General features: G+C 44.4%; 3 protein-coding genes across 7 annotated transcripts; 2 read left to right on the top strand and 1 right to left on the bottom strand.

Moving 5' to 3' along the window:
* Positions 1-1070: 1070 nt before the first annotated feature.
* RB195_015099 (uncharacterized protein) lies at positions 1071-9668 on the bottom strand (the record flags this gene model as incomplete). Of its 3 annotated transcripts, XM_064205639.1 has the most annotated exons (7): positions 1071-1316; positions 1387-1491; positions 5026-5147; positions 5197-5371; positions 5829-5925; positions 6892-7043; positions 9564-9668. In XM_064205639.1, 7 exons carry the CDS (start codon positions 9666-9668, stop codon positions 1071-1073), a joined length of 1002 nt encoding a protein of 333 aa, XP_064061520.1. The 3 variants fall into 3 exon arrangements, with proteins under 3 accessions (XP_064061520.1, XP_064061521.1, XP_013290666.2); XM_013435212.2 differs by lacking the exons at positions 1071-1316; positions 1387-1491 and adding an exon at positions 3512-3561 and having other exon boundaries at positions 5058-5147; XM_064205640.1 differs by lacking the exons at positions 5026-5147; positions 5197-5371; positions 5829-5925; positions 6892-7043; positions 9564-9668 and adding an exon at positions 3440-3463.
* Positions 9669-10584: 916 nt separating this feature from the next.
* Positions 10585-17333, top strand: RB195_015098 (uncharacterized protein; the record flags this gene model as incomplete). Of its 3 annotated transcripts, XM_064205637.1 has the most annotated exons (20): positions 10585-10688; positions 10774-10860; positions 10946-11032; positions 11110-11166; positions 11252-11338; positions 11418-11504; positions 11584-11670; positions 11748-11804; positions 11890-11976; positions 13379-13465; positions 13894-13980; positions 14067-14155; positions 14241-14328; positions 14869-14955; positions 15502-15588; positions 16580-16666; positions 16752-16838; positions 16924-17010; positions 17095-17187; positions 17273-17333. In XM_064205637.1, the coding sequence occupies 20 exons, from the start codon at positions 10585-10587 to the stop codon at positions 17331-17333; spliced, it is 1680 nt and encodes a 559-aa protein (XP_064061518.1). The 3 variants fall into 3 exon arrangements, with proteins under 3 accessions (XP_064061518.1, XP_064061517.1, XP_064061519.1); XM_064205636.1 differs by lacking the exons at positions 13379-13465; positions 13894-13980; positions 14067-14155; ... (1 more) ...; positions 14869-14955; positions 15502-15588; XM_064205638.1 differs by lacking the exons at positions 13379-13465; positions 13894-13980; positions 14067-14155; ... (6 more) ...; positions 17095-17187; positions 17273-17333 and adding an exon at positions 12062-12122.
* A 947-nt stretch (positions 17334-18280) lies between these two features.
* On the top strand, positions 18281-19147 carry RB195_015097 (uncharacterized protein; the record flags this gene model as incomplete). Its single annotated transcript, XM_064205635.1, has 4 exons — positions 18281-18372; positions 18458-18544; positions 18761-18877; positions 19087-19147. The coding sequence occupies 4 exons, from the start codon at positions 18281-18283 to the stop codon at positions 19145-19147; spliced, it is 357 nt and encodes a 118-aa protein (XP_064061516.1).
* Positions 19148-26798: the final 7651 nt, after the last annotated feature.

Below are 26798 nucleotides of genomic sequence, written 5' to 3'. Positions count from 1 at the left end.
TTGACAGGCAAAGACGATATTGACAGGCGACGATATTGACAGGCAAAGACGATATTGATAGGCGAAGAAGTTATTGATAGGCGAAAGCGATGTGCTCACTGGGAGCCATGAAACACAGGAATGGCCCGTTGTTGGGCGGTCGTTAACAAATTAGGCATAATGAGCAATCGTAGAATAAACAAACTTCGTGGGCGGTCATCTTGATAAGATGACCGTCAAAATATAACTCTTTACAATGCCGAATGTTTGTATAATGGATATATGATACAGCGCCAAAATTATAGCATAACAACGCAGAATTCGGGTCCTGATACAAATGTCAGGACAGTCACATTGTCAACACGTTGTGCATTGTAGGAACTACTGTACCTTTACTACTGCCCACCTCACACTCCCTTACGACCCCCTTCCCTTGCAACCCCACCCTTTACGACCAGCAATGGAAAAATCCCATCACACGGTTGACACCGCTCTCGGTCAGATCATGTGATGTCGAGTGATGGAACATTGTTTGTTTGATTTCACCACTCCATGAATAATGTAACGACTCCAAAACGTTCCGCAGTATAAAGATCAACAATGTTTTCGGACCTCTACTCAACAACTGCAGGACATACATAGACTTCGACCTCGTCCTCATCGAATTTTTTTTTTTTGGCTTTTCGGCGTGTTTTCTTAAGATTTTGTCTATGCTGCTCGCAATGCGAAAATAACCTTACCACTCTTGTTTCTAAGGGATTTTTTATGTTTTCTTAGTGACTATTATTAGTAAAATATCAATGACGTTTTATTAAACGCAATACTGGGAAGGATTTACACGTAGACTTTTCTTATTGGTGAGTCGTCAACATTGTCTTAGACATTTGCAAGCATTACAAAATAGGAAGGCAATTCTTAAATTACTGCATAAACACATCTGAAGCGGTAACGGCAAGATGTAACCAATAAAATACCAAATGACTATCGTGGCTAATTAATAAGCACAAACTGAGTCGAGCACATTGTTTTCTGGCTTTACAGTCTGTGCAGACTTTAATGATCTGGTTCCGAGCAGAGCAGATGAAGAAGCGTTAGTGCTGAATAGCATCAGCGAATCCAACCCTTTCATGGTCCATATCAAAGTATGTACAGCGTCCGCGCAGGAACGGTATTCCAAGCTCGATGTTCATTCCCATGTCAAAGCCATTTGAATCTGTCGGCATTATTGCCAAAATGCAACTTCCGTCAGCATTTTCCAAGATCAGATTCCTTTGAGTCACCGTTTGTTGTTGGTTTCCAAAGTCGAATACGAGTTGCAATTGAGAATTACAGTCTACCTGTATAATTATATATGTGCTGTTTGCAAAATACATAGAAGAACAGAATAATATGAGCAGAATTACTTACCTGAGCCGGCAGTGGGCTGCTTGCAGGTACGTTTAATGTGTTTAATATTCGAGCAAAATTGCTTGCCGGCACTTTGATGAATGCGGACGTTGTGATTATCGTCGACTGAAAAGGCATCGTCATAGTGATTTTCACAACAACTAGTCGGGCGATGTGCGATTTTCGGCCGCCTGTTTTCCTACGCTTTTTGGTGTACTGTATTTTAAAGGCGTCACCCCAAGAATCTGGCGTGGTGCGGGTTTCAGGTGAGTTATACCTATACGGAGTCGTAGATTATGTAGAGAAGAGTGATTCCGTCTATTTCTTCCTAATTGCCGTAAAAATGGGCCGAAAAACACGAATTCGAGCGTTTAATCAAATCGTCTAATCACAGAATCAGCGCTATTTTGTGCAACGAGTTCGGTTGGAGCGCGCCAGCCTCGTGCACGCGTGATCGCGTAGCCTTGGTCTGGTCAAATTTATATGAAGAACGGTGTAGTTGCACAAGCTGCCGCTTGGTAGTTTCCCAAATTTTGCCTAGTCTTCAGAATCAATATTGGCTGCAATTTTTTGGTTGTTTTCATCGCGACCTCTCCAGCGCGACCGCTCGTGCAACTACTCCGTGCTTCATGTCGGTTTAGGAGTAGTGGTGTGTTTCACGAGTATGAGAATAATCACGCTCAATTCCCCCGCCAGAAAGAGAAAGAGAGACAAAATTATTCGAAACACTCTTGATTGATTCCGCCTTTCCAAGGATGCAAACATACAACAACAACAAAAGGAGAATAGAATGATTTGCGCACCCAACTATAGGAAAAGATGATCGATTGAGGGGAAAGTGACTGTTTTAACGTAAGGAGCTAGTGGATAAGGAGGAGAAACATTTTGCAAAAATATGTAGGAACTATGCTGATGTTTAGGACAAGAACTACAATCAAAGAGGGTGTATTCTTTACGTACTCATTTCTTGGCATCGTAGATACAGAACACAGACATTGGGGCGGCGTCAAAAAGGCAACGTATCATGATTCTGACGTGGGGCGGAACACACATCGAAAGCACAGAGTTTGGGTGTGGATTTCGGAATTCAGCGTGGTTCTGCTCATCTCTCCCTAATCGTCTTCCAATCTGATTTTTAAAGACGATTTCAGTTGAAATCCGCCATCTTAGCGCACTCGCGGAATTCAAATGCGAGCGGCCAAGAAACAATGATGTCTTCTCACCAGCCTCTTCAAGTCAAACCAATGAATATTTTGCTGGGGGGATCGGAGCGCTAGGTCCCGCAATCCACTCAATCCGAACTCTACTCTTTGCTGTTCCGCACCACGTCAGAATCGTGATACACTACTTTTAACAAGGCGGCTGCCTAACAAGTATGTTTCTACCTTTGTGGTTCTTAGTTAGCGAACATTTTCCTATTGACAAATTTTACTGCCGCTGAAGTAACTGTTGCGGAGCAAAGATTAGTCACACTATTATTTTCTAGAAGTGTGCACGAGGAAAATCAGTTCCTTCGTACCACTAGCGATAACAAAAGAAACTCATTTGCATCAGTAAAAAAGATATATATATATATATATATATACTCTGTCCAGCTAGCAATGAAAAGAAAGCTTAACAGCTGCTTCTGGCAAATCACCACAGAAGTAAAGAAAGCTAGGGTCCACATTCGTGAAACTCATATAAGATCTCTAAAGGCATCGCTCTGGAATGGTACGGATTTTCGGTGCAGTATTCGTAGATGGCGTCGTAGATTACGGGAAGGAGGGTGATTCCATTCCGTCCATTTCTTCCTAATTGCCGTAGAAAACGGCCCGGAACATACGGCTTCGAGCGTTACAGCGCACTGTTTTCCACAAGGAGTTCGATTGGAGCGCGCCAGCTCTGTGCTGTGCCACATCTTCCGGGCCGTTTTTTACGGCAATTAGGAAGAAATGGACGGAATTACACCCTTCTCCATAATCTACTATCCCGTATACGAATACTCCACCTGAAATCCGTACCACCTCAGATTCGGGGTGATGCCTTTAAGAACATTGCAAAAGCATCATAACTAGCGGAAATTTTCAGTCACCTGAATCCTTCTATTGACTCCCATGCCGTTGACGTAGAAGTTAGCGATAGTGAACTGGTACAATGTAGCTGATTAGAGTTGTACAAAAGCATGGTTGTTGTGACAGTGAACGAGGTCATATCCTAAGAATTGTAGGCTAAAGTGGAATGAAATTGGATAGTAAGTAAAAATGATCAAAAAGGAAACACTTTAGACACCATTGAAAATGCCTGAGGATTCTTGAAGTAAGCATGAGTTGATTTATGAAATTCCTGTCACATGCAGTTTGTATTGGATTAAAAATGAGTTAGTACTTATGTCATACGCTTATCTCAAAGTCGATTGGCACAGAATAATCTTTTGTGAATCTTCACAACTTCTGTATAGGGCAATGGGGTCAAAAAGACCTAAAACTCGATGCAGTTGCGTAGCGATTGCGCTCGAAGCGACGCAGTGGCGCCAGCGGTTAGTATGGATGGAGACCTTTGCGGGTTCCACTCATCGCAGCAGATGAAAATCAACAAATGATTGAAGAACGATTAGCGAGCGTTCTTTTCAAGCTTAAGAATGCACGTGCGATCATTTCGTTTTGGCAAGTTGTTACATACGTACCTTAAAGAGAATCTTTCACTGTAAAAGACTGTTGCACTTTCATTCTTTAATTTTATCAGTTATTTTTATCCAGATCATTACAATGAATTTTCAAATGTGCAAAATGGGACATTTTTGAAACATTTTTTCCCTTTTTTCAAACAAGCCGTTTGAAACCGTTTGAGCTCCGAGAAATCAGAAATGCATATGTATCTTGTTGGATTTCTGCTACGTATGACCGTATGACGTATAGTTTATTCACCGTCTTGCATGATGTATGCAAGACGGTGAATAAACTAGGACAGCTTTGAAAAATACAGAAAACAAGATAAAAAAACAGAAAGGAAAGCATGGTGAAATGTGACGCATTGAAAAGCTCAATGAGTGATTGGTAAAGGTCGTTAGGAGTGATATGAGGAACAACAACGATGAATACACTATTCGATATTTCCCAGTAGCTTTTTCATTTGAGAAGGAAAGTATGATAAAGAATGAATTTTCTCTCAACTCAGGACAACCTAGTCGACCTTTGTGCAATCCTTCTTCAGAACTGTATTCAAGTTTCCCGGAGCGCTGACCCAAACAACGGGCAGTACTTTCAAGCATTGCTCCTTCTCCTCAAACAGCATCCATATATGCTTCAGCGATCTAATCTTCTGGACAAAATTTCAGGAAAAAAAAGTGTCAGAAATGCTCCGTTCCATTCATCTGATACCACTTTAACGACCTAGAAAAAAGGAAGCGTCTAAGAAAGAAGATTTCCCATCAAACATTATAAAAGACAGTGCCGATACTTTTTTCTATGTGCATTTTTGATTTCTAAAAAAAAACTGCCACATTATTCCTCAACCCAATGCTAGGTTTATACAACACCGAACTAGTTAGCCCCATTATTTCGCCAGGTCCGCTTATTGAGTGTTTTTTTTTCATTGCGAAACCTATCTATGCTCGGTATATGTCAGTGCTCCATCCATTATTTCTCCGCATAGGTGGGAGTTACTTTGCGACTACCGTACTATTGTTGTGAATGTGAGCATATTCGAAGAACCTCCGTAATAAATCACTCCAGCTGTGCCGTTGTCGGATGTTTCCCATAATTCCTCAAGCCAAATGGAGAATAAGGGTTGAACGATATCACCTGAATCAATTTAATTTAAGCTGCTGAAAAAATACCTATTTTTCTATACCTTGGTTGCTGCCTCTAACTACTGGGGGCACAACGTTGCCACTCGCTATGGATGCGAATGCAAGCCCAAACACTCCGTCAACACCATTCGTGGATGACACAGACGCTGGGATCTCCATCGTTTGACCAATTTCGGTGTTTGGGATGACAATCATGTCGGCAGCGTCCATGGCAAGCTAAAGACTCCCACATTCATGTCTTTGGTTTTGATTTAATACCAATGAAATTAGTTATCAGGGCTTGCAAAGGTAATGATTTTGTACATATACCTCCATGCAGTTGCGTATGCAGCTTCTCTCGAGGCGGTGCGGTGAAGCGCAGCGGTTAGGAGCGTGCTAGCGAACCCTTGCAGACACCACCCAGCGCTGCAGTTTGCGATGGTCCTTCTGTTCCATCTGCTGCCTCCACCGTGCCATCTCAAGCGCGCGCGTAAATGCACCATGCTCCTTATCGTTTTGACCCGACTATGTGTGATTTTATTTTCTCGAAAATGATTTGGGGAAATATCTGGTTTTTTCAGAACATCTATTCTGGAATGCCTTAATAGGGAAAACCCCCAAACTTTTTAATATGGAAAAAACTTGGGACAAAATCATCGAAGTTGCAATGTTTGAAAGAGAAAAAGTAACCTACCCGCATAGTATCCAATCCCAGAAAGCCTTCTGCTACTCCAAAGTGGTTGCTTGTCATCCACGTTCTGTTAGTACGCAAATACGATGATGAGCTCTGGCTGGAAAGAGTTCAATTTGGTTTCTGCAAAAACAAAAGTAATGAAATGGGAACAGAGTAAATCATAACAGCGACTCAGTAAGCATAAAATCGTAAACATCTTCAGCTATGACAGAAAGATTTCTCTACTGGAGGAACATACGTAAAGTTGGCACCGTAATACGTTCAACCGGGTGGTCCTCCGATTGGGGATACTAATAGAGAAGAGTGAGTGTGCATCAAGCACAAAAGTGTGTGCACTACTGCAGGCATGTGATCCTTCCCAGGTTGAATACAACGGTTGTACACAATCAGTTCCGACCATGTGGAACACAAAGTTTCAACAAAAGCAATTTTGTCAGCTGAAGATAATAGCTACTTTCATCCCTGAAGAGATAAAATATGTTTTTCGAAAGACATTTACTACAAGAAGAGAAGCTTTCCTCATGATTCAATTTTGGAGCGACCAATGAGTCTTCCATTGTGCAGAACTGGGAAGAACACCTAAGTAAATATGTCACGTAATTCTGATAAGCAGACGTCTACTGTGCTTCGTCAGAAGCACAATGGAAACGCATATAGGATAGTCAGGGACTTCTGCTCTACGGCTGCAGCTCTGAACACATTTCTATGAGCATCGACATCCATTTCGATTACACAGTTGACATTCTTGCCAGTAGCACAGATTGGCGATTTGAATTCACCATGAACAGAAAATGGTTTTCAGGAAATGGTCCATAAAGACTCAACAAGGTTTCAAAGAAAACGCAACGTTATGAAGTGAGCATTTTCTCTTATACTAGAGGAAAACTGAGTTTTCAAGAACCAGACTTCAAGATAAGCCGTGACAGCGGCAACATTCGAATTTCTTCGCAAATTTAATGCACTGAATTTGAAACAAACAGCATGTCGAATGACTACGAAGCACAGCATGGTGACAGTGTTAAAAATCGAGAATATTGCAACCAAAATTGCAATTATAGCCTACCTGTCGAATAACCTTTTGCCTTGGCAAGTGGTGCACGTCTTGTCTGGGATCCAGAAATTGGCCGAGCCAGTATCCACAATCACGGAAAACAACTGAGCAGGTGTTCCAACAGTGATGTTGGTAACGAAGAAGCTGTTTCCATTTTGGAATAACTAAAGAAAAAACGAAATTTGCTGAACTTAGCGAAGCCCTTCCACCAACTTGGTTTAAATTCTAAAGTATAAGCGACTTCGCACAAGAAAAACTATGGATAATTGTTGGCTGCTGCAAATTACTTGTATTTTAATTTAATTGGTTCATGCACGTTCTGAAGGTGACGTAGTTTGGAACTCTGTGGGAAAATATGACCCTTGTGGTGTAGCTTATGAGTGTGAGCTTGGTCCTATTCATTTCCCTCTACTCGTCCTGAAAACGGGGTGGAAACGTCGTTTGTTCGTTCAAGAACTCGCCCCTTGCAAACGTTCCGGTCCTGCCAGAATCCTATTCACTGGTTTTACTTGAATAGCCTGAACTCACTGATTTTCCCATTCTCATTCTAGAACTCATTGATTTTCGACCGCTCGCTCGTGGACGTTGCAAGTGTACGAGGGTGGAGCGTTTTAACGTATTTCGTAGGAACAGATGTAGTTCCCCATACCATTTTTTTGGGGGGATTGAGCTGGGTCACGCTCATATTCGTAATCCACACCCACAACTCTATGTTTTCCTTTCACAGGTTTTCCAATCACGTCAGTTAATGAAACGGTGCTTTTAAATATCGTAGTCAGCTGCTAGTTAAAGGCATCATCCCTCGAATCTGGGGTGGTGCGACCACTCTTGCACTTACAAGTGATGGTTTGTGAGAAATTGCAATTGATAAACTTTTTGATCAGAACCTTTTTTTTTACAGTTTAGCCCTTCTTCGCATGACTCTTTTGCCAAAAACGTGGAATGGGTTGACTGTTGATGCACTACTACACACCTCATCAAGCTGGGTGTCATACGAGGTTGCTCCGAGGGACAAAAATTACGACTGTCATGATGGAGTCACTAGAATCGTCCGTATCTGACTACTCAAGAATAGCACAAGTTTTTTTTTTCGTCCGAAAATGTCCATCGGCAATTCATATTAATCTGAGGTCTAACAGAAACACTCAAAACATTATTTCGGTAGAAATTGGCATCTTTCTTTGGCCGATATGACTACGGGACTGGTTTTTACGGCATTCATTTTTGGTAACACAATTCAGACGAAAGTTTAAAATTTGAACAAATCTGAGTTCAATATTTTTACTGTTCGGTTAACTTAGACAGACAAACTAATAAGCATAGATGTTAGCAATGAGTTCTATCTATTATTAATTAAATGTATGGAAATACAATCTGATAATCACCATAACATGAGCTACTGCATAGTGATTATCATATGTTTCTTGTCGATATTAACAACAACTCATTAAAATCAAGTCAACTAAAGGCATCACCCCACGAATCTGGGGTGGTGCGGGTTTCAAGTGGGTTATGCCTATACGAGTAGTAGATTATGGAGAGAAGAGTGATTCCGTCCATTTCTTCCTAATTGCCGTAAAAAAAAAACGGCCAAGAAGATTCGACGCGTGCAGAAGGCTAGTGCGCTCCAATATAACTCGTTGTAGGAAGCTCGAAGCCACATCTTCGGGGCCATTTTTTACGGCAGTTAGGGAGAAATGGACGTAATCACCCTCCTCCCAATAATCTACGACCTCGTATAGGCATAATCCACCTGAATTCCGCACCACTCCAGATTCGTGGCATGATGCATTTAATCAATCTCTTCCAGCATGCTGACTCTGTACTTGGATCGCAGGCAGCTCACCTACTTACCAAACAGTACTTGTTTGCTTTTGGGCGTTAAAGGCAGCGTATCAAAAACTGACGAAGTTGGAAATGCTGTTCGAAAAGTTTGTGAGAGTAGATTACGAGCATGAGCGTGGACCTATCCAATTCCCTCTAACCGTCTTAAAGGCATCACCCCACGAATCTGAGGTGGTGCAGATTTCAGGTGGAGTATTCGTATACGGGATGGGAGACTATGGAGAGGGGGTGATTCCGTCCATTTCTTCCTAATTGCCGTAAAAAACGACCAGGAAGATGCGGCGCCGTACAAGGCTGGCGCGCTTCAGTCGAACTCCCTGTAGAAAATAGTGCGCCAAAACGCCTGAAGCCGTATCTTCCGGGCCGTTTTTACGGCAACTAGGAAGAAATGGACGGAATCACTCCCCTCTCCATAGTCTCTCATCCCGCATACGAACACTCCACCTGAAATCCGCAACACCTCAGGTTCGTGGAGTGATGCCTTTAAAACAGCGTAGGACCGGCGTTTGTTCGCACACGGTACGTGAGAACGCGCATCCTTGCACGCGTTGCATCTCACCCGGTATTCATTGGTTTTATGTGAATGGTCTCCCGAGGACACCTCATTGATTGTCGTCCACACGCTCATGAACATGACGCTTGTGCGAGAGTGGAGCGCTTTCATGTTCCTCGTAGGAACAAACACATTTTTCAGAACAAATAGGGGATTTCAGCCAGGGGTATGCTCGCATTCGTAATCTGTATCCCAAACTGTATGTTTTCTAACGGGTTTCCACATAACGTCAATTTCATGATACGCTGCCTTCAACAGCATACACAAAAATGTACTTTTGCCTTACCGGTGCTCCTCCTTTTGTGACGTTGTTTACTGGGGATAGTTTTATAGGAATGAAGAAAGCCAAAGTTGTTCTCAATAGTAAAGCAGCGATGATAACAGGTTGCATTGCGGAAGAGATGACTTGTGGATTGTTGGCTTTTTATGGGAACACTGACGTTTTCGAGTGATGACAAGATAAGATAGATACAACCTTATCACGAAAGTCGGATTGCTTTGTTGTAATCCTCACAAAAAGGGGATTACTACAGCATAATCCGATTAGTGGGGCAACGCCCAAATGGTTTGCGGAGAACTGTGCGAACAAGTACAAAGTTACATTACATCAAATATGGTATGTTGGTTCTCTGAAAACCCTTTGGGTGTTGTCCTGGTGGAAAGTAGTGTTCTCGAAGAAGGTGTAATTTTTAGCTTCATAACTATAACGATGAAATAATGTTAGTTGGTACAACGGACCGTCCATTGTAGTAAGTGACAAGTAGGGTTAGGTAATGGATTTTTTCCAATGGAAAACATTACTTAATCACCCTCTGTACGATCCTGTAGGATTTCACTATAATGGATGTTTTCTGGCTGTACGAGTGTAATATGGAGAAGATCAGTGATGTTTCCTCATCAGCATATTCAAGTGAAACCAATGAATAGGCAGTTGAATGGAGCAAGTGTATGTTCTAATGTACCTCCATTATTAATGCACTGTTCTAATGTGCCTAATGAAGCGATTCCCGCGCCGTCTTTGATTAGATGGAGATGAGCAGAACTACGCCGGATCCTGCGATCTACAATACCATCTCTGGCTCATTTTCCAAATCCGCTAGATTCGTGATATGCTCCCTTTACCATAATTATCCCTTACCTGGAACAGAAAGCAATGGTTGTTGAACGTCGGTTAAAATGCAGCGGTGTCCGAGTGGTTAAAGAGATTGACTAGAAATCAATTGGGCTCTGCCCGCACAGGTTCGAATCCTGTTCGCTGCGAATGTTTTGTATCTGATTTGTAGTGAACCTTGGTAGCCGTGGACATAATGATGTTAGTTTGTAGCTACAATGGTGAGGATTACAACAGAGGCAGCGGTGTCCGAGTGGTTAAGGAGATTGACTCGAAATCAATTGGGCTCTGCCCGCACAGGTTCGAATCCTGTTCGCTGCGAATGTTTTGTATCTGATTTGTAGTGAACCTTGGTAGCCGTGGACATAATGATGTTAGTTTGTAGTTACAATGGTGAGGATTACAACAGAGGCAGCGGTGTCCGAGTGGTTAAGGAGATTGACTCGAAATCAATTGGGCTCTGCCCGCACAGGTTCGAATCCTGTTCGCTGCGAATGTTTTGTATCTGATTTGTAGTGAACCTTGGTAGCCGTGGACATAATGATGTTAGTTTGTAGTTACAATGGTGAGGATTACAACAGAGGCAGCGGTGTCCGAGTGGTTAAGGAGATTGACTCGAAATCAATTGGGCTCTGCCCGCACAGGTTCGAATCCTGTTCGCTGCGAATGTTTTGAATCTGATTGGTAGTAGCAATTATGGTGAACCTCAAGCAATATGCAGCGGTGTCCGAGAGGTTAAGGAGATTGACTCGAAATCAATTGGGCTCTGCCCGCACAGGTTCGAATCCTGCTCGCTGCGAATGTTTTGTATCTGATTTTTAGTGAACCTTGGTAGCCGTGGACATAATGATGTTAGTTTGTAGTTACAATGGTGAGGATTGCAACAGAGGCAGCGGTGTCCGAGTGGTTAAGGAGATTGACTCGAAATCAATTGGGCTCTGCCCGCACAGGTTCGAATCCTGTTCGCTGTTTTGTATCTGATTTGTAGTGAACCTTGGTAGCCGTGGACATAATGATGTTAGTTTGTAGTTACAATGGTGAGGATTACAACAGAGGCAGCGGTGTCCGAGTGGTTAAGGAGATTGACTCGAAATCAATTGGGCTCTGCCCGCACAGGTTCGAATCCTGTTCGCTGTTTTGTATCTGATTTGTAGTGAACCTTGGTAGCCGTGGACATAATGATGTTAGTTTGTAGTTACAATGGTGAGGATTACAACAGAGGCAGCGGTGTCCGAGTGGTTAAGGAGATTGACTCGAAATCAATTGGGCTCTGCCCGCACAGGTTCGAATCCTGTTCGCTGCGAATGTTTTGAATCTGATTGGTAGTAGCAATTATGGTGAACCTCAAGCAATATGCAGCGGTGTCCGAGAGGTTAAGGAGATTGACTCGAAATCAATTGGGCTCTGCCCGCACAGGTTCGAATCCTGCTCGCTGCGAATGTTTTGTATCTGATTTTTAGTGAACCTTGGTAGCCGTGGACATAATGATGTTAGTTTGTAGTTACAATGGTGAGGATTACAACAGAGGCAGCGGTGTCCGAGTGGTTAAGGAGATTGACTCGAAATCAATTGGGCTCTGCCCGCACAGGTTCGAATCCTGTTCGCTGCGAATGTTTTGTATCTGATTTGTAGTGAACCTTGGTAGCCGTGGACATAATGATGTTAGTTTGTAGTTACAATGGTGAGGATTACAACAGAGGCAGCGGTGTCCGAGTGGTTAAGGAGATTGACTAGAAATCAATTGGGCTCTGCCCGCACAGGTTCGAATCCTGTTCGCTGCGAATGTTTTGAATCTGATTGGTAGTAAGAAATATATGTGTTGTAGTTACAATGGTGAGGCTAACATGCGGCAGCGGTGTCCGAGTGGTTAAGGAGATTGACTAAACGAAATCAATTGGGCTCTGCCCGCACAGGTTCGAATCCTGTTCGCTGCGAATGTTTTGTATCTGATTTGTAGTGAACCTTGGTAGCCGTGGACATAATGATGTTAGTTTGTAGTTACAATGGTGAGGATTACAACAGAGGCAGCGGTGTCCGAGTGGTTAAGGAGATTGACTAGAAATCAATTGGGCTCTGCCCGCACAGGTTCGAATCCTGTTCGCTGCTAATGTATTATTTGTAGTGAATCTGGTTGGATTGTGTAGTAGCAATTACAATGGTGAGGACCTACAAGCAATGCCAGCGGTGTCCGAGAGGTTAAGGAGATTGACTCGAAAAATCAATTGGGCTCTGCCCGCACAGGTTCGAATCCTGTTCGCTGCGAATGTTTTGTATCTGATTTTTAGTGAACCTTGGTAGCCGTGGACATAATGATGTTAGTTTGTAGTTACAATGGTGAGGATTGCAACAGAGGCAGCGGTGTCCGAGTGGTTAAGGAGATTGACTCGAAATCAATTGGGCTCTGCCCGCACAGGTTCGAATCCTGTTCGCTGCGAATGTTTTGTATCTGATTTGTAGTGAACCTTGGTAGCCGTGGGCATAATGATGTTAGTTTGTAGTTACAATGGTGAGGATTACAACAGAGGCAGCGGTGTCCGAGTGGTTAAGGAGATTGACTAGAAATCAATTGGGCTCTGCCCGCACAGGTTCGAATCCTGTTCGCTGCGAATGTTTTGTATCTGATTGATAGTGAACCTTGGTAGCCGTGGACATAATGATGTTAGTTTGTAGTTACAATGGTGAGGATTACAACAGAGGCAGCGGTGTCCGAGTGGTTAAGGAGATTGACTAGAAATCAATTGGGCTCTGCCCGCACAGGTTCGAATCCTGTTCGCTGCGAATGTTTTGAATCTGATTGGTAGTAGCAATTATGGTGAACCTCAAGCAATATGCAGCGGTGTCCGAGAGGTTAAGGAGATTGACTCGAAATCAATTGGGCTCTGCCCGCACAGGTTCGAATCCTGTTCGCTGCGAATGTTTTGTATCTGATTTAAATTATGGGAACCTTAGTGAACCTTGGTAGCCGTGGACATAATGATGTTAGTTTGTAGTTACAATGGTGAGGATTACAACAGAGGCAGCGGTGTCCGAGTGGTTAAGGAGATTGACTCGAAATCAATTGGGCTCTGCCCGCACAGGTTCGAATCCTGTTCGCTGCGAATGTTTTGTATCTGATTTGTAGTGAACCTTGGTAGCCGTGGACATAATGATGTTAGTTTGTAGTTACAATGGTGAGGATTACAACAGAGGCAGCGGTGTCCGAGTGGTTAAGGAGATTGACTAGAAATCAATTGGGCTCTGCCCGCACAGGTTCGAATCCTGTTCGCTGCGAATGTTTTGTATCTGATTGATAGTGAACCTTGGTAGCCGGACATAATGATGTTAGTTTGTAGTTACAATGGTGAGGATTACAACAGTAGGCAGCGGTGTCCGAGTGGTTAAGGAGATTGACTCGAAATCAATTGGGCTCTGCCCGCACAGGTTCGAATCCTGTTCGCTGCGAATGTTTTGTATCTGATTTGTAGTGAACCTTGGTAGCCGTGGACATAATGATGTTAGTTTGTAGTTACAATGGTGAGGATTACAACAGAGGCAGCGGTGTCCGAGTGGTTAAGGAGATTGACTCGAAATCAATTGGGCTCTGCCCGCACAGGTTCGAATCCTGTTCGCTGCGAATGTTTTGTAATCTGATTTGTAGTGAACCTTGGTAGCCGTGGACATAATGATGTTAGTTTGTAGTTACCCAATGGTGAGGATTACAACAGAGGCAGCGGTGTCCGAGTGGTTAAGGAGATTGACTCGAAATCAATTGGGCTCTGCCCGCACAGGTTCGAATCCTGTTCGCTGCGAATGTTTTGTATCTGATTTGTAGTGAACCTTGGTAGCCGTGGACATAATGATGTTAGTTTGTAGTTACAATGGTGAAGGATTACAACAGAGGCAGCGGTGTCCGAGTGGTTAAGGAGATTGACTCGAAATCAATTGGGCTCTGCCCGCACAGGTTCGAATCCTGTTCGCTGCGAATGTTTTGTATCTGATTTGTAGTGAACCTTGGTAGCCGTGGACATAATGATGTTAGTTTGTAGTTACAATGGTGAGGATTACAACAGAGGCAGCGGTGTCCGAGTGGTTAAGGAGATTGACTAGAAATCAATTGGGCTCTGCCCGCACAGGTTCGAATCCTGTTCGCTGCGAATGTTTTGAATCTGATTGGTAGTAGCAATTATGGTGAACCTCAAGCAATATGCAGCGGTGTCCGAGAGGTTAAGGAGATTGACTCGAAATCAATTGGGCTCTGCCCGCACAGGTTCGAATCCTGTTCGCTGCGAATGTTTTGAATCTGATTGGTAGTAGCAATTATGGTGAACCTCAAGCAATATGCAGCGGTGTCCGAGAGGTTAAGGAAGGAGATTGACTCGAAATCAATTGGGCTCTGCCCACAGGTTCAGCGCACAGGTTCGAATCCTGTTCGCTGCGAATGTTTTGTATCTGATTTGTAGTGAACCTTGGTAGCCGTGGACATAATGATGTTAGTTTGTAGTTACAATGGTGAGGATTACAACAGAGGCAGCGGTGTCCGAGTGGTTAAGGAGATTGACTCGAAATCAATTGGGCTCTGCCCGCACAGGTTCGAATCCTGTTCGCTGCGAATGTTTTGTATCTGATTTGTAGTGAACCTTGGTAGCCGTGGACATAATGATGTTAGTTTGTAGTTACAATGGTGAGGATTACAACAGAGGCAGCGGTGTCCGAGTGGTTAAGGAGATTGACTAGAAATCAATTGGGCTCTGCCCGCACAGGTTCGAATCCTGTTCGCTGCGAATGTTTTGAATCTGATTGGTAGTAGCAATTATGGTGAACCTCAAGCAATATGCAGAAATGTATATAACAATAGCAGCGGTGTCCGAGAGGTTAAGGAGATTGACTCGAAATCAATTGGGCTCTGCCCGCACAGGTTCGAATCCTGTTCGCTGCGAATGTTTTGAATCTGATTGGTAGTAGCAATTATGGTGAACCTCAAGCAAGATGCAGCGGTGTCCGAGTGGTTAAGGAGATTGACTCGAAATCAATTGGGCTCTGCCCGCACAGGTTCGAATCCTGTTCGCTGCGAATGTTTTGTATCTGATTTGTAGTGAACCTTGGTAGCCGTGGACATAATGATGTTAGTTTGTAGTTACAATGGTGAGGATTACAACAGAGGCAGCGGTGTCCGAGTGGTTAAGGAGATTGACTCGAAATCAATTGGGCTCTGCCCGCACAGGTTCGAATCCTGTTCGCTGCGAATGTTTTGTATCTGATTTGTAGTGAACCTTGGTAGCCGTGGACATAATGATGTTAGTTTGTAGTTACAATGGTGAGGATTACAACAGAGGCAGCGGTGTCCGAGTGGTTAAGGAGATTGACTAGAAATCAATTGGGCTCTGCCCGCACAGGTTCGAATCCTGTTCGCTGCGAATGTTTTGTGTCTGATTGATAGAAGCAATTATGGTGAACGTCAAGCAATATGCAGCGGTGTCCGAGTGGTTAAGGAGATTGACTAGAAATCAATTGGGCTCTGCCCGCACAGGTTCGAATCCTGTTCGCTGCGAATGTTTTGTATCTGATTTGTAGTGAACCTTGTGGACATAATGATGTTGAATCTGTTGGTAGTTACAATGGTGAGGATTACAAGCAATAGGCAGCGGTGTCCGAGTGGTTAAGGAGATTGACTCGAAATCAATTGGGCTCTGCCCGCACAGGTTCGAATCCTGTTCGCTGCGAATGTTTTGTATCTGATTTGTAGTGAACCTTGGTAGCCGTGGACATAATGATGTTAGTTTGTAGTTACAATGGTGAGGATTACAACAGAGGCAGCGGTGTCCGAGTGGTTAAGGAGATTGACTAGAAATCAATTGGGCTCTGCCCGCACAGGTTCGAATCCTGTTCGCTGCGAATGTTTTGATATCTGATTGGTTTTAAATTTTTGTTCCCCAAAAAAAATGGGGGGGGGTCCGGGGGGTTAAGGAGATTGATGAAACAATTGGGTTGCCCGAAGGTTGAATCCTGTTGCTAATGATTTTGAATCTGATTGGTAGTAGCAATTATGGTGAGGACCACAAGCAATAGGCAGCGGTGTCCGAGTGGTTAAGGAGATTGACTCGAAATCAATTGGGCTCTGCCCGCACAGGTTCGAATCCTGTTCGCTGCGAATGTTTTGTATCTGATTTGTAGTGAACCTTGGTAGCCGTGGACATAATGATGTTAGTTTGTAGTTACAATGGTGAGGATTACAACAGAGGCAGCGGTGTCCGAGTGGTTAAGGAGATTGACTCGAAATCAATTGGGCTCTGCCCGCACAGGTTCGAATCCTGTTCGCTGCGAATGTTTTGTATCTGATTTGTAGTGAACCTTGGTAGCCGTGGACATAATGATGTTAGTTTGTAGTTACAATGGTGAGGATTACAACAGAGGCAGCGGTGTCCGAGTGGTTAAGGAGATTGACTCGAAATCAATTGGGCTCTGCCCGCACAGGTTCGAATCCTGTTCGCTGCGAATGTTTTGTATCTGATTTGTAGTGAACCTTGGTAGCCGTGGACATAATGATGTTAGTTTGTAGCTACAATGGTGAGGATTACAACAGAGGCAGCGGTGTCCGAGTGGTTAAGGAGATTGACTCGAAATCAATTGGGCTCTGCCCGCACAGGTTCGAATCCTGTTCGCTGCGAATGTTTTGAATCTGATTGGTAGTGAACCTTGGTGAGCCTGACATAATGATGTTAGTTTGTAGTTACAAGGTAAACAATGGCAGATTACAACAGAGCAGCGGTGTCCGAGTGGTTAAGGAGATTGACTCGAAATCAATTGGGCTCTGCCCGCACAGGTTCGAATCCTGTTCGCTGCGAATGTTTTGTATCTGATTTGTAGTGAACCTTGGTAGCCGTGGACATAATGATGTTAGTTTGTAGTTACAATGGTGAGGATTACAACAGAGGCAGCGGTGTCCGAGTGGTTAAGGAGATTGACTAGAAATCAATTGGGCTCTGCCCGCACAGGTTCGAATCCTGTTCGCTGCGAATGTTTTGAATCTGATTGGTAGTAGCAACCTTGGTAGGGGTGGACCTCATGAGGAAAGTTTAGTTACAATGGTAGAATAAACAGAGGCAGCGGTGTCCGAGTGGTTAAGGAGATTGACTCGAAATCAATTGGGCTCTGCCCGCACAGGTTCGAATCCTGTTCGCTGCGAATGTTTTGTATCTGATTTGTAGTGAACCTTGGTAGCCGTGGACATAATGATGTTAGTTTGTAGTTACAATGGTGAGGATTACAACAGAGGCAGCGGTGTCCGAGTGGTTAAGGAGATTGACTAGAAATCAATTGGGCTCTGCCCGCACAGGTTCGAATCCTGTTCGCTGCGAATGTTTTGAATCTGATTGGTAGTAGCAACCTTAGTAGCCGTGAACCTAATGATGTTAGTTGAGCAATGGGATTACAACAGAGCAGCGGTGTCCGAGTGGTTAAGGAGATTGACTCGAAATCAATTGGGCTCTGCCCGCACAGGTTCGAATCCTGTTCGCTGCGAATGTTTTGTATCTGATTGGTAGTGAGCCACCGACATAATGGTGTTATTTTACCTTACAATGGACAACAGAGCAGCGGTGTCCGAGTGGTTAAGGAGATTGACTCGAAATCAATTGGGCTCTGCCCGCACAGGTTCGAATCCTGTTCGCTGCGAATGTTTTGTATCTGATTTGTAGTGAACCTTGGTAGCCGTGGACATAATGATGTTAGTTTGTAGTTACAATGGTGAGGATTACAACAGAGGCAGCGGTGTCCGAGTGGTTAAGGAGATTGACTAGAAATCAATTGGGCTCTGCCCGCACAGGTTCGAATCCTGTTCGCTGCGAATGTTTTGTATCTGATTATGTAGTGAACCTTGGTAGCCGTGGACATAATGATGTTAGTTTGTAGTTGCAATGGAGAGCAAAGAGGAACCTCAAGCAATATGCAGCGGTGTCCGAGTGGTTAAGGAGATTGACTCGAAATCAATTGGGCTCTGCCCGCACAGGTTCGAATCCTGTTCGCTGCGAATGTTTTGTATCTGATTTGTAGTGAACCTTGGTAGCCGTGGACATAATGATGTTAGTTTGTAGTTACAATGGTGAGGATTACAACAGAGGCAGCGGTGTCCGAGTGGTTAAGGAGATTGACTCGAAATCAATTGGGCTCTGCCCGCACAGGTTCGAATCCTGTTCGCTGCGAATGTTTTGTATCTGATTTGTAGTGAACCTTGGTAGCCGTGGACATAATGATGTTAGTTTGTAGTTACAATGGTGAGGATTACAACAGAGGCAGCGGTGTCCGAGTGGTTAAGGAGATTGACTAGAAATCAATTGGGCTCTGCCCGCACAGGTTCGAATCCTGTTCGCTGCGAATGTTTTGTATCTGATTTGTAGTGAACCTGGTAGCCGTGACATAATGATTGGATGTAACCATGGTCAGGACAACAGAGGCAGCGGTGTCCGAGTGGTTAAGGAGATTGACTCGAAATCAATTGGGCTCTGCCCGCACAGGTTCGAATCCTGTTCGCTGCGAATGTTTTGAATCTGATTGGTAGTAGCAATTATGGTGAACCTCAAGCAATATGCAGCGGTGTCCGAGGAAGGAGATTGACTCGAAATCAATTGGCCTCCCGCACAGGTTCGAATCCTGTCGCCGAATGTTTTGTATCTGATTTGTAGTGAACCTTGGTAGCCGTGGACATAATGATGTTAGTTTGTAGTTACAATGGTGAGGATTACAACAGAGGCAGCGGTGTCCGAGTGGTTAAGGAGATTGACTAGAAATCAATTGGGCTCTGCCCGCACAGGTTCGAATCCTGTTCGCTGCGAATGTTTTGAATCTGATTGGTAGTAGCAATTATGGTGAACCTCAAGCAATATGCAGCGGTGTCCGAGAGGTTAAGGAGATTGACTCGAAATCAATTGGGCTCTGCCCGCACAGGTTCGAATCCTGTTCGCTGCGAATGTTTTGTATCTGATTTGTAGTGAACCTTGGTAGCCGTGGACATAATGATGTTAGTTTGTAGTTACAATGGTGAGGATTACAACAGAGGCAGCGGTGTCCGAGTGGTTAAGGAGATTGACTAGAAATCAATTGGGCTCTGCCCGCACAGGTTCGAATCCTGTTCGCTGCGAATGTTTTGAATCTGATTGGTAGGTAGCAATTATGAGTGAACCTCAAACAATATGCAGCGGGTGTCCGAGAGGTTAAGGAGATTGACTCGAAATCAATTGGGCTCTGCCCGCACAGGTTCGAATCCTGTTCGCTGCGAATGTTTTGAATCTGATTGGTAGTAGCAATTATGGTGAACCCAAGAATATGCAGCGGTGTCCGAGAGGTTAAGGAGATTGACTGAAATCAATGCCCCCAGGGACGCAATGTTTTGTATCTGATTTGTAGTGAACCTTGGTAGCCGTGGACATAATGATGTTAGTTTGTAGTTACAATGGTGAGGATTACAACAGAGGCAGCGGTGTCCGAGTGGTTAAGGAGATTGACTCGAAATCAATTGGGCTCTGCCCGCACAGGTTCGAATCCTGTTCGCTGCGAATGTTTTGTATCTGATTTGGTAGTGAACCTTGGTAGCCGTGGACATAATGATGTTAGTAAACAATAGAAAAATTGGGCTCGCCCTGAATCTGTCGCTGGAAGTTGTTGGTTGTAAGTTACAATGGTGAGGATTACAACAGAGGCAGCGGTGTCCGAGTGGTTAAGGAGATTGACTAGAAATCAATTGGGCTCTGCCCGCACAGGTTCGAATCCTGTTCGCTGCGAATGTTTTGTATCTGATTTGTAGTGAACCTTGGTAGCCGTGGACATAATGATGTTAGTTTGTAGTTACAATGGTGAGGATTACAACAGAGGCAGCGGTGTCCGAGTGGTTAAGGAGATTGACTAGAAATCAATTGGGCTCTGCCCGCACAGGTTCGAATCCTGTTCGCTGCGAATGTTTTGTATCTGATTGATAGTGAACTTGGTAGCGTGGAATAATGATGTTAAGCAATCCTAATAGTGGTAAATTAGATAAGCAATAATGGTGAGCATCAACAGAGCAGCGGTGTCCGAGTGGTTAAGGAGATTGACTCGAAATCAATTGGGCTCTGCCCGCACAGGTTCGAATCCTGTTCGCTGCGAATGTTTTGTATCTGATTTGTAGTGAACCTTGGACCGTGGACATAATGATGTTAGTTTGTAGTTACAATGGTGAAGGATTACAACAGAGAGCAGCGGTGTCCGAGTGGTTAAGGAGATTGACTCGAAATCAATTGGGCTCTGCCCGCACAGGTTCGAATCCTGTTCGCTGCGAATGTTTTGTATCTGATTTGTAGTGAACCTTGGTAGCCGTGGACATAATGATGTTAGTTGTAGTTACAATGGTGAGGATTACAACAGAGGCAGCGGTGTCCGAGTGGTTAAGGAGATTGACTAGAAATCAATTGGGCTCTGCCCGCACAGGTTCGAATCCTGTTCGCTGCGAATGTTTTGAATCTGATTGGTAGTAGCAATTATGGTGAACCCAACAATATGCAGCGGTGTCCGAGGGTTAAGGAGATTGACTCGAAATCAATTGGGCTCTGCCCGCACAGGTTCGAATCCTGTTCGCTGCGAATGTTTTGATCTGATTGGTAGTCACATTTGGTCGAATCAGGCAATATGCAGCGGTGTCCGAGAGGTTAAGGAGATTGACTCGAAATCAATTGGGCTCTGCCCGCACAGGTTCGAATCCTGTTCGCTGCGAATGTTTTGAATCTGATTGGTAGTAGCAATTATGGTGAACCTCAAGCAATATGCAGCGGTGTCCGAGTGGTTAACAAACAGCGTGTCCGAGGGTTAAGGAGATTGACTAGAAATCAATTGGGCTCTGCCCGCACAGGTTCGAATCCTGTTCGCTGCGAATGTTTTGAAAACAAAGGAGATTGACTCGAAATCAATTGGGCTCTGCCCGCACAGGTTCGAATCCTGTCCGCTGTTTTGTATCTGATTTGTAGTGAACCTTGGTAGCCGTGGACATAATGATGTTAGTTTGTAGTTACAATGGTGAGGATTACAACAGAGGCAGCGGTGTCCGAGTGGTTAAGGAGATTGACTCGAAATCAATTGGGCTCTGCCCGCACAGGTTCGAATCCTGTTCGCTGCGAATGTTTTGAATCTGATTGGTAGTACCTTGAACGCAGCGGTGTCCGAGGGTTAAGGAGATTGACTCGAAATCAATTGGCTCTGCCCGCACAGGTTCGAATCCTGTTCGCTGCGAATGTTTTGAATCTGATTGTTGTAGCCACAATTGGAGATACCCAGAGGCAGCGGTGTCCGAGTGGTTAAGGAGATTGACTCGAAATCAATTGGGCTCTGCCCGCACAGGTTCGAATCCTGTTCGCTGCGAATGTTTTGTATCTGATTTGTAGTGAACCTTGGTAGCCGTGGACATAATGATGTTAGTTTGTAGTTACAATGGTGAGGATTACAACAGAGGCAGCGGTGTCCGAGTGGTTAAGGAGATTGACTAGAAATCAATTGGGCTCTGCCCGCACAGGTTCGAATCCTGTTCGCTGCGAATGTTTTGAATCTGATTGGTAGTAGCAATTATGGTGAACCTCAAGCAATATGCAGCGGTGTCCGAGAGGTTAAGGAGATTGACTCGAAATCAATTGGGCTCTGCCCGCACAGGTTCGAATCCTGTTCGCTGCGAATGTTTTGAATCTGATTGGTAGTAGCAATTATGGTGAACCTCAAGCAATATGAGCGGTGTCCGAGGGTTAAGGAGATTGACTCGAAATCAATTGGCTCTGCCCGCACAGGTTCGAATCCTGTCCGCTGTTTTGTATCTGATTTGTAGTGAACCTTGGTAGCCGTGGACATAATGATGTTAGTTTGTAGTTACAATGGTGAGGATTACAACAGAGGCAGCGGTGTCCGAGTGGTTAAGGAGATTGACTCGAAATCAATTGGGCTCTGCCCGCACAGGTTCGAATCCTGTTCGCTGCGAATGTTTTGTATCTGATTGTGCTTTCTACATTTTTGTTTGTTTACAATGGTGAGGTTACAACAGAGGCAGCGGTGTCCGAGTGGTTAGGAGATTGACTAGAAATCAATTGGGCTCTGCCCGCACAGGTTCGAATCCTGTTCGCTGCGAATGTTTTGAATCTGATTGGTAGTAGCAATTATGGTGAACCTCAAGCAATATGCAGCGGTGTCCGAGAGGTTAAGGAGATTGACTCGAAATCAATTGGGCTCTGCCCGCACAGGTTCGAATCCTGTTCGCTGCGAATGTTTTGTATCTGATTGGTAGTGAATCCGAGTGGTTAAGGAGATTGACTCGAAATCAATTGGGCTCTGCCCGCACAGGTTCGAATCCTGTTCGCTGCGAATGTTTTGTATCTGATTTGTAGTGAACCTTGTAGCCGTGGACATAATGATGCATACACAGCGCGCTCCGAGGGTTAAGGAGTGACTCGAAATCAATTGGCCGCCCACAGGTTCGAATCCTGTTCGCGATTTTTGTATCTGATTGTAGTGAACCTTGGTAGCCGGACATTTAGTTTGTAGTACAATGGTAGGATTACAACAGAGGCAGCGGTGTCCGAGTGGTTAAGGAGATTGACTCGAAATCAATTGGCTCTGCCCGCACGTTCAACCTGTTCGCTGCGAATGTTTTGATCTGATTGTAGTACAAATGTGCAACAAGCAGCTCCAGGGTTAGAGTACAAACACCCCCCACAGGTTCGAATCCTGTTCGCTGCGAATGTTTTGAATCTGATTGTAGTGCAACCGTAACTGGTGGACAACAGCAGCGGTGTCCGAGTGGTTAAGGGGATTGACTCGAAATCAATTGGGCTCTGCCCGCACAGGTTCGAATCCTGTTCGCTGCGAATGTTTTGTATCTGATTTGTAGTGAACCTTGGTAGCCGTGGACATAATGATGTTAGTTTGTAGTTACAATGGTGAGGATTACAACAGAGGCAGCGGTGTCCGAGTGGTTAAGGAGATTGACTCGAAATCAATTGGGCTCTGCCCGCACAGGTTCGAATCCTGTTCGCTGCGAATGTTTTGTATCTGATTTGTAGTGAACCTTCAAGAGTAGCGGGCCGAGGGTAAGGAGTGACGAAACAATCCCCCACAGGTCGAACCGCCGCGTTTATCGTAGGAACCTGGTAGCCGTGGACATAATGATGTTAGTTTGTAGTTACAATGGTGAGGATTACAACAGAGGCAGCGGTGTCCGAGTGGTTAAGGAGATTGACTAGAAATCAATTGGGCTCTGCCCGCACAGGTTCGAATCCTGTTCGCTGCGAATGTTTTGAATCTGATTGGTAGTAGCAATTATGGGAACCTCAAGCAATATGCAGCGGTGTCACAGAGGTCCAGGAGATTGACTCGAAATCAATTGGGCTCTGCCCGCACAGGTTCGAATCCTGTTCGCTGCGAATGTTTTGAATCTGATTGGTAGTAGCATTATGGTGAACCCCAAGCAATATGCAGCGGTGTCCGAGGGGTTAAGGAGATTGACTCGAAATCAATTGGGCTCTGCCCGCACAGGTTCGAATCCTGTTCGCTGCGAATGTTTTGTATCTGATTTGTAGTGAACTGTAGCTGACATAATGATGTTAGTTTGTAATTACAATGGTGAGATTACAATAGCAGCGGTGTCCGAGTGGTTAAGGAGATTGACTCGAAATCAATTGGGCTCTGCCCGCACAGGTTCGAATCCTGTTCGCTGCGAATGTTTTGTATCTGATTTGTAGTGAACCTTGGTAGCCGTGGACATAATGATGTTAGTTTGTAGTTACAATGGTGAGGATTACAACAGAGGCAGCGGTGTCCGAGTGGTTAAGGAGATTGACTAGAAATCAATTGGGCTCTGCCCGCACAGGTTCGAATCCTGTTCGCTGCGAATGTTTTGAATCTGATTGGTAGTAGCAATTATGGTGAACCTCAAGCAATATGCAGCGGTGTCCGAGAGGTTAAGGAATACCGAAATCAATTGGCTCTGCCCGCACAGGTTCGAATCCTGTTCGCTGCGAATGTTTGAATCTGATGGTAGTAGCAATTATTAACCTCAACAATATGCAGCGGTGTCCGAGTGGTTAAGGAGATTGACTCGAAATCAATTGGGCTCTGCCCGCACAGGTTCGAATCCTGTTCGCTGCGAATGTTTTGTATCTGATTTGTAGTGAACCTTGGTAGCCGTGGACATAATGATGTTAGTTTGTAGTTACAATGGTGAGGATTACAACAGAGGCAGCGGTGTCCGAGTGGTTAAGGAGATTGACTCGAAATCAATTGGGCTCTGCCCGCACAGGTTCGAATCCTGTTCGCTGCGAATGTTTTGTATCTGATTTGTAGTGAACCTTGGTAGCCGTGGACATAATGATGTTAGTTTGTAGTTACAATGGTGAGGATTAACAACAAGGCAGCGGTGTCCGAGTGGTTAAGGAGATGACAAAAAGGGCCCGTGATGTGCCATTTGAATCATGTAGTACAATTTGGTGAACGTCAATCAATATGCAGCGGTGTCCGAGTGGTTAAGGAGATTGACTCGAAATCAATTGGGCTCTGCCCGCACAGGTTCGAATCCTGTTCGCTGCGAATGTTTTGTATCTGATTTGTAGTGAACCTTGGTAGCCGTGGACATAATGATGTTAGTTTGTAGTTACAATGGTGAGGATTACAACAGAGGCAGCGGTGTCCGAGTGGTTAAGGAGATTGACTAGAAATCAATTGGGCTCTGCCCGCACAGGTTCGAATCCTGTTCGCTGCGAATGTTTTGAATCTGATTGGTAGTAGCAATTATGGTGAACCTCAAGCAATATGCAGCGGTGTCCGAGTGGTTAAGGAGATTGACTCGAAATCAATTGGGCTCTGCCCGCACAGGTTCGAATCCTGTTCGCTGTTTCTATTTGTGAACCTTGGTAGCCGTGGACATAATGATGTTAGTTTGTAGTTACAATGGTGAGGATTACAACAGAGGCAGCGGTGTCCGAGTGGTTAAGGAGATTGACTGAAATCAATTGGGCTCTGCCCCACAGGTTCGAATCCTGTTCGCTGCGAATGTTTTGAATCTGATTGGTAGTAGCAATTATGGTGAACCTCAAGCAATATGCAGCGGTGTCCGAGTGGTTAAGGAGATTGACTCGAAATCAATTGCCCCCGCACAGGTTCGAATCCTGTTCGCTGCAAGTTTTGAATCTGATTTGCAGTGAACTGTCTACATATATAGTTGTAGTTACAATGGTGAGATTACAACAATAGCAGCGGTGTCCGAGTGGTTAAGGAGATTGACTCGAAATCAATTGGGCTCTGCCAGCACAGGTTCGAATCCTGTTCGCTGTTTTGTATCTGATTTGTAGTGAACCTTGGTAGCCGTGGACATAATGATGTTAGTTTGTAGTTACAATGGTGAGGATTACAACAGAGGCAGCGGTGTCCGAGTGGTTAAGGAGATTGACTAGAAATCAATTGGGCTCTGCCCGCACAGGTTCGAATCCTGTTCGCTGCGAATGTTTTGAATCTGATTGGTAGTAGCAATTATGGTGAACCTCAAGCAATATGCAGCGGTGTCCGAGTGGTTAAGGAGATTGACTCGAAATCAATTGGGCTCTGCCCGCACAGGTTCGAATCCTGTTCGCTGTTTTGTATCTGATTTGTAGTGAACCTTGGTAGCCGTGGACATAATGATGTTAGTTTGTAGTTACAATGGTGAGGATTACAACAGAGGCAGCGGTGTCCGAGTGGTTAAGGAGATTGACTAGAAATCAATTGGGCTCTGCCCGCACAGGTTCGAATCCTGTTCGCTGCGAATGTTTTGTATCTGATTTGTAGTGAACCTTGGTAGCCGTGGACATAATGATGTTAGTTTGTAGTTACAATGGTGAGGATTACAACAGAGGCAGCGGTGTCCGAGTGGTTAAGGAGATTGACTAGAAATCAATTGGGCTCTGCCCGCACAGGTTCGAATCCTGTTCGCTGCGAATGTTTTGTATTTGATTGATAGTGATCCTTGGTAGCCGTGGACATAATGATGTTAGTTTGTAGTTACAATGGTGAGGATTACAACAGAGGCAGCGGTGTCCGAGTGGTTAAGGAGATTGACTAGAAATCAATTGGGCTCTGCCCGCACAGGTTCGAATCCTGTTCGCTGCGAATGTTTTGTATTTGATTGATAGTGATCCTTGGTAGCCGTGGACATAATGATGTTAGTTTGTAGTTACAATGGTGAGGATTACAACAGAGGCAGCGGTGTCCGAGTGGTTAAGGGGATTGACTATAAATCAATTATGCTCTGCCCTTACAGACTCGGATCCTGCTTACTCCTTTCTATGATGGTTTCGCTTTAGTCTTTTTCTTTCGTCTTCATGTTTTTTTTATGCTGATTCGTTCGTAAACTTCTTTATTGTTCGACATACAAAGTCATTATTCATTGTTGAAAACTGTAAC

Source organism: Necator americanus, chromosome V (genome assembly GCF_031761385.1).
Source record: "Necator americanus strain Aroian chromosome V, whole genome shotgun sequence".
Classification (NCBI taxonomy): domain Eukaryota; kingdom Metazoa; phylum Nematoda; class Chromadorea; order Rhabditida; family Ancylostomatidae; genus Necator; species Necator americanus.
Note: the sequence above shows the minus strand (reverse complement) of the source record. Positions and strands in the feature narration are given on the sequence as shown.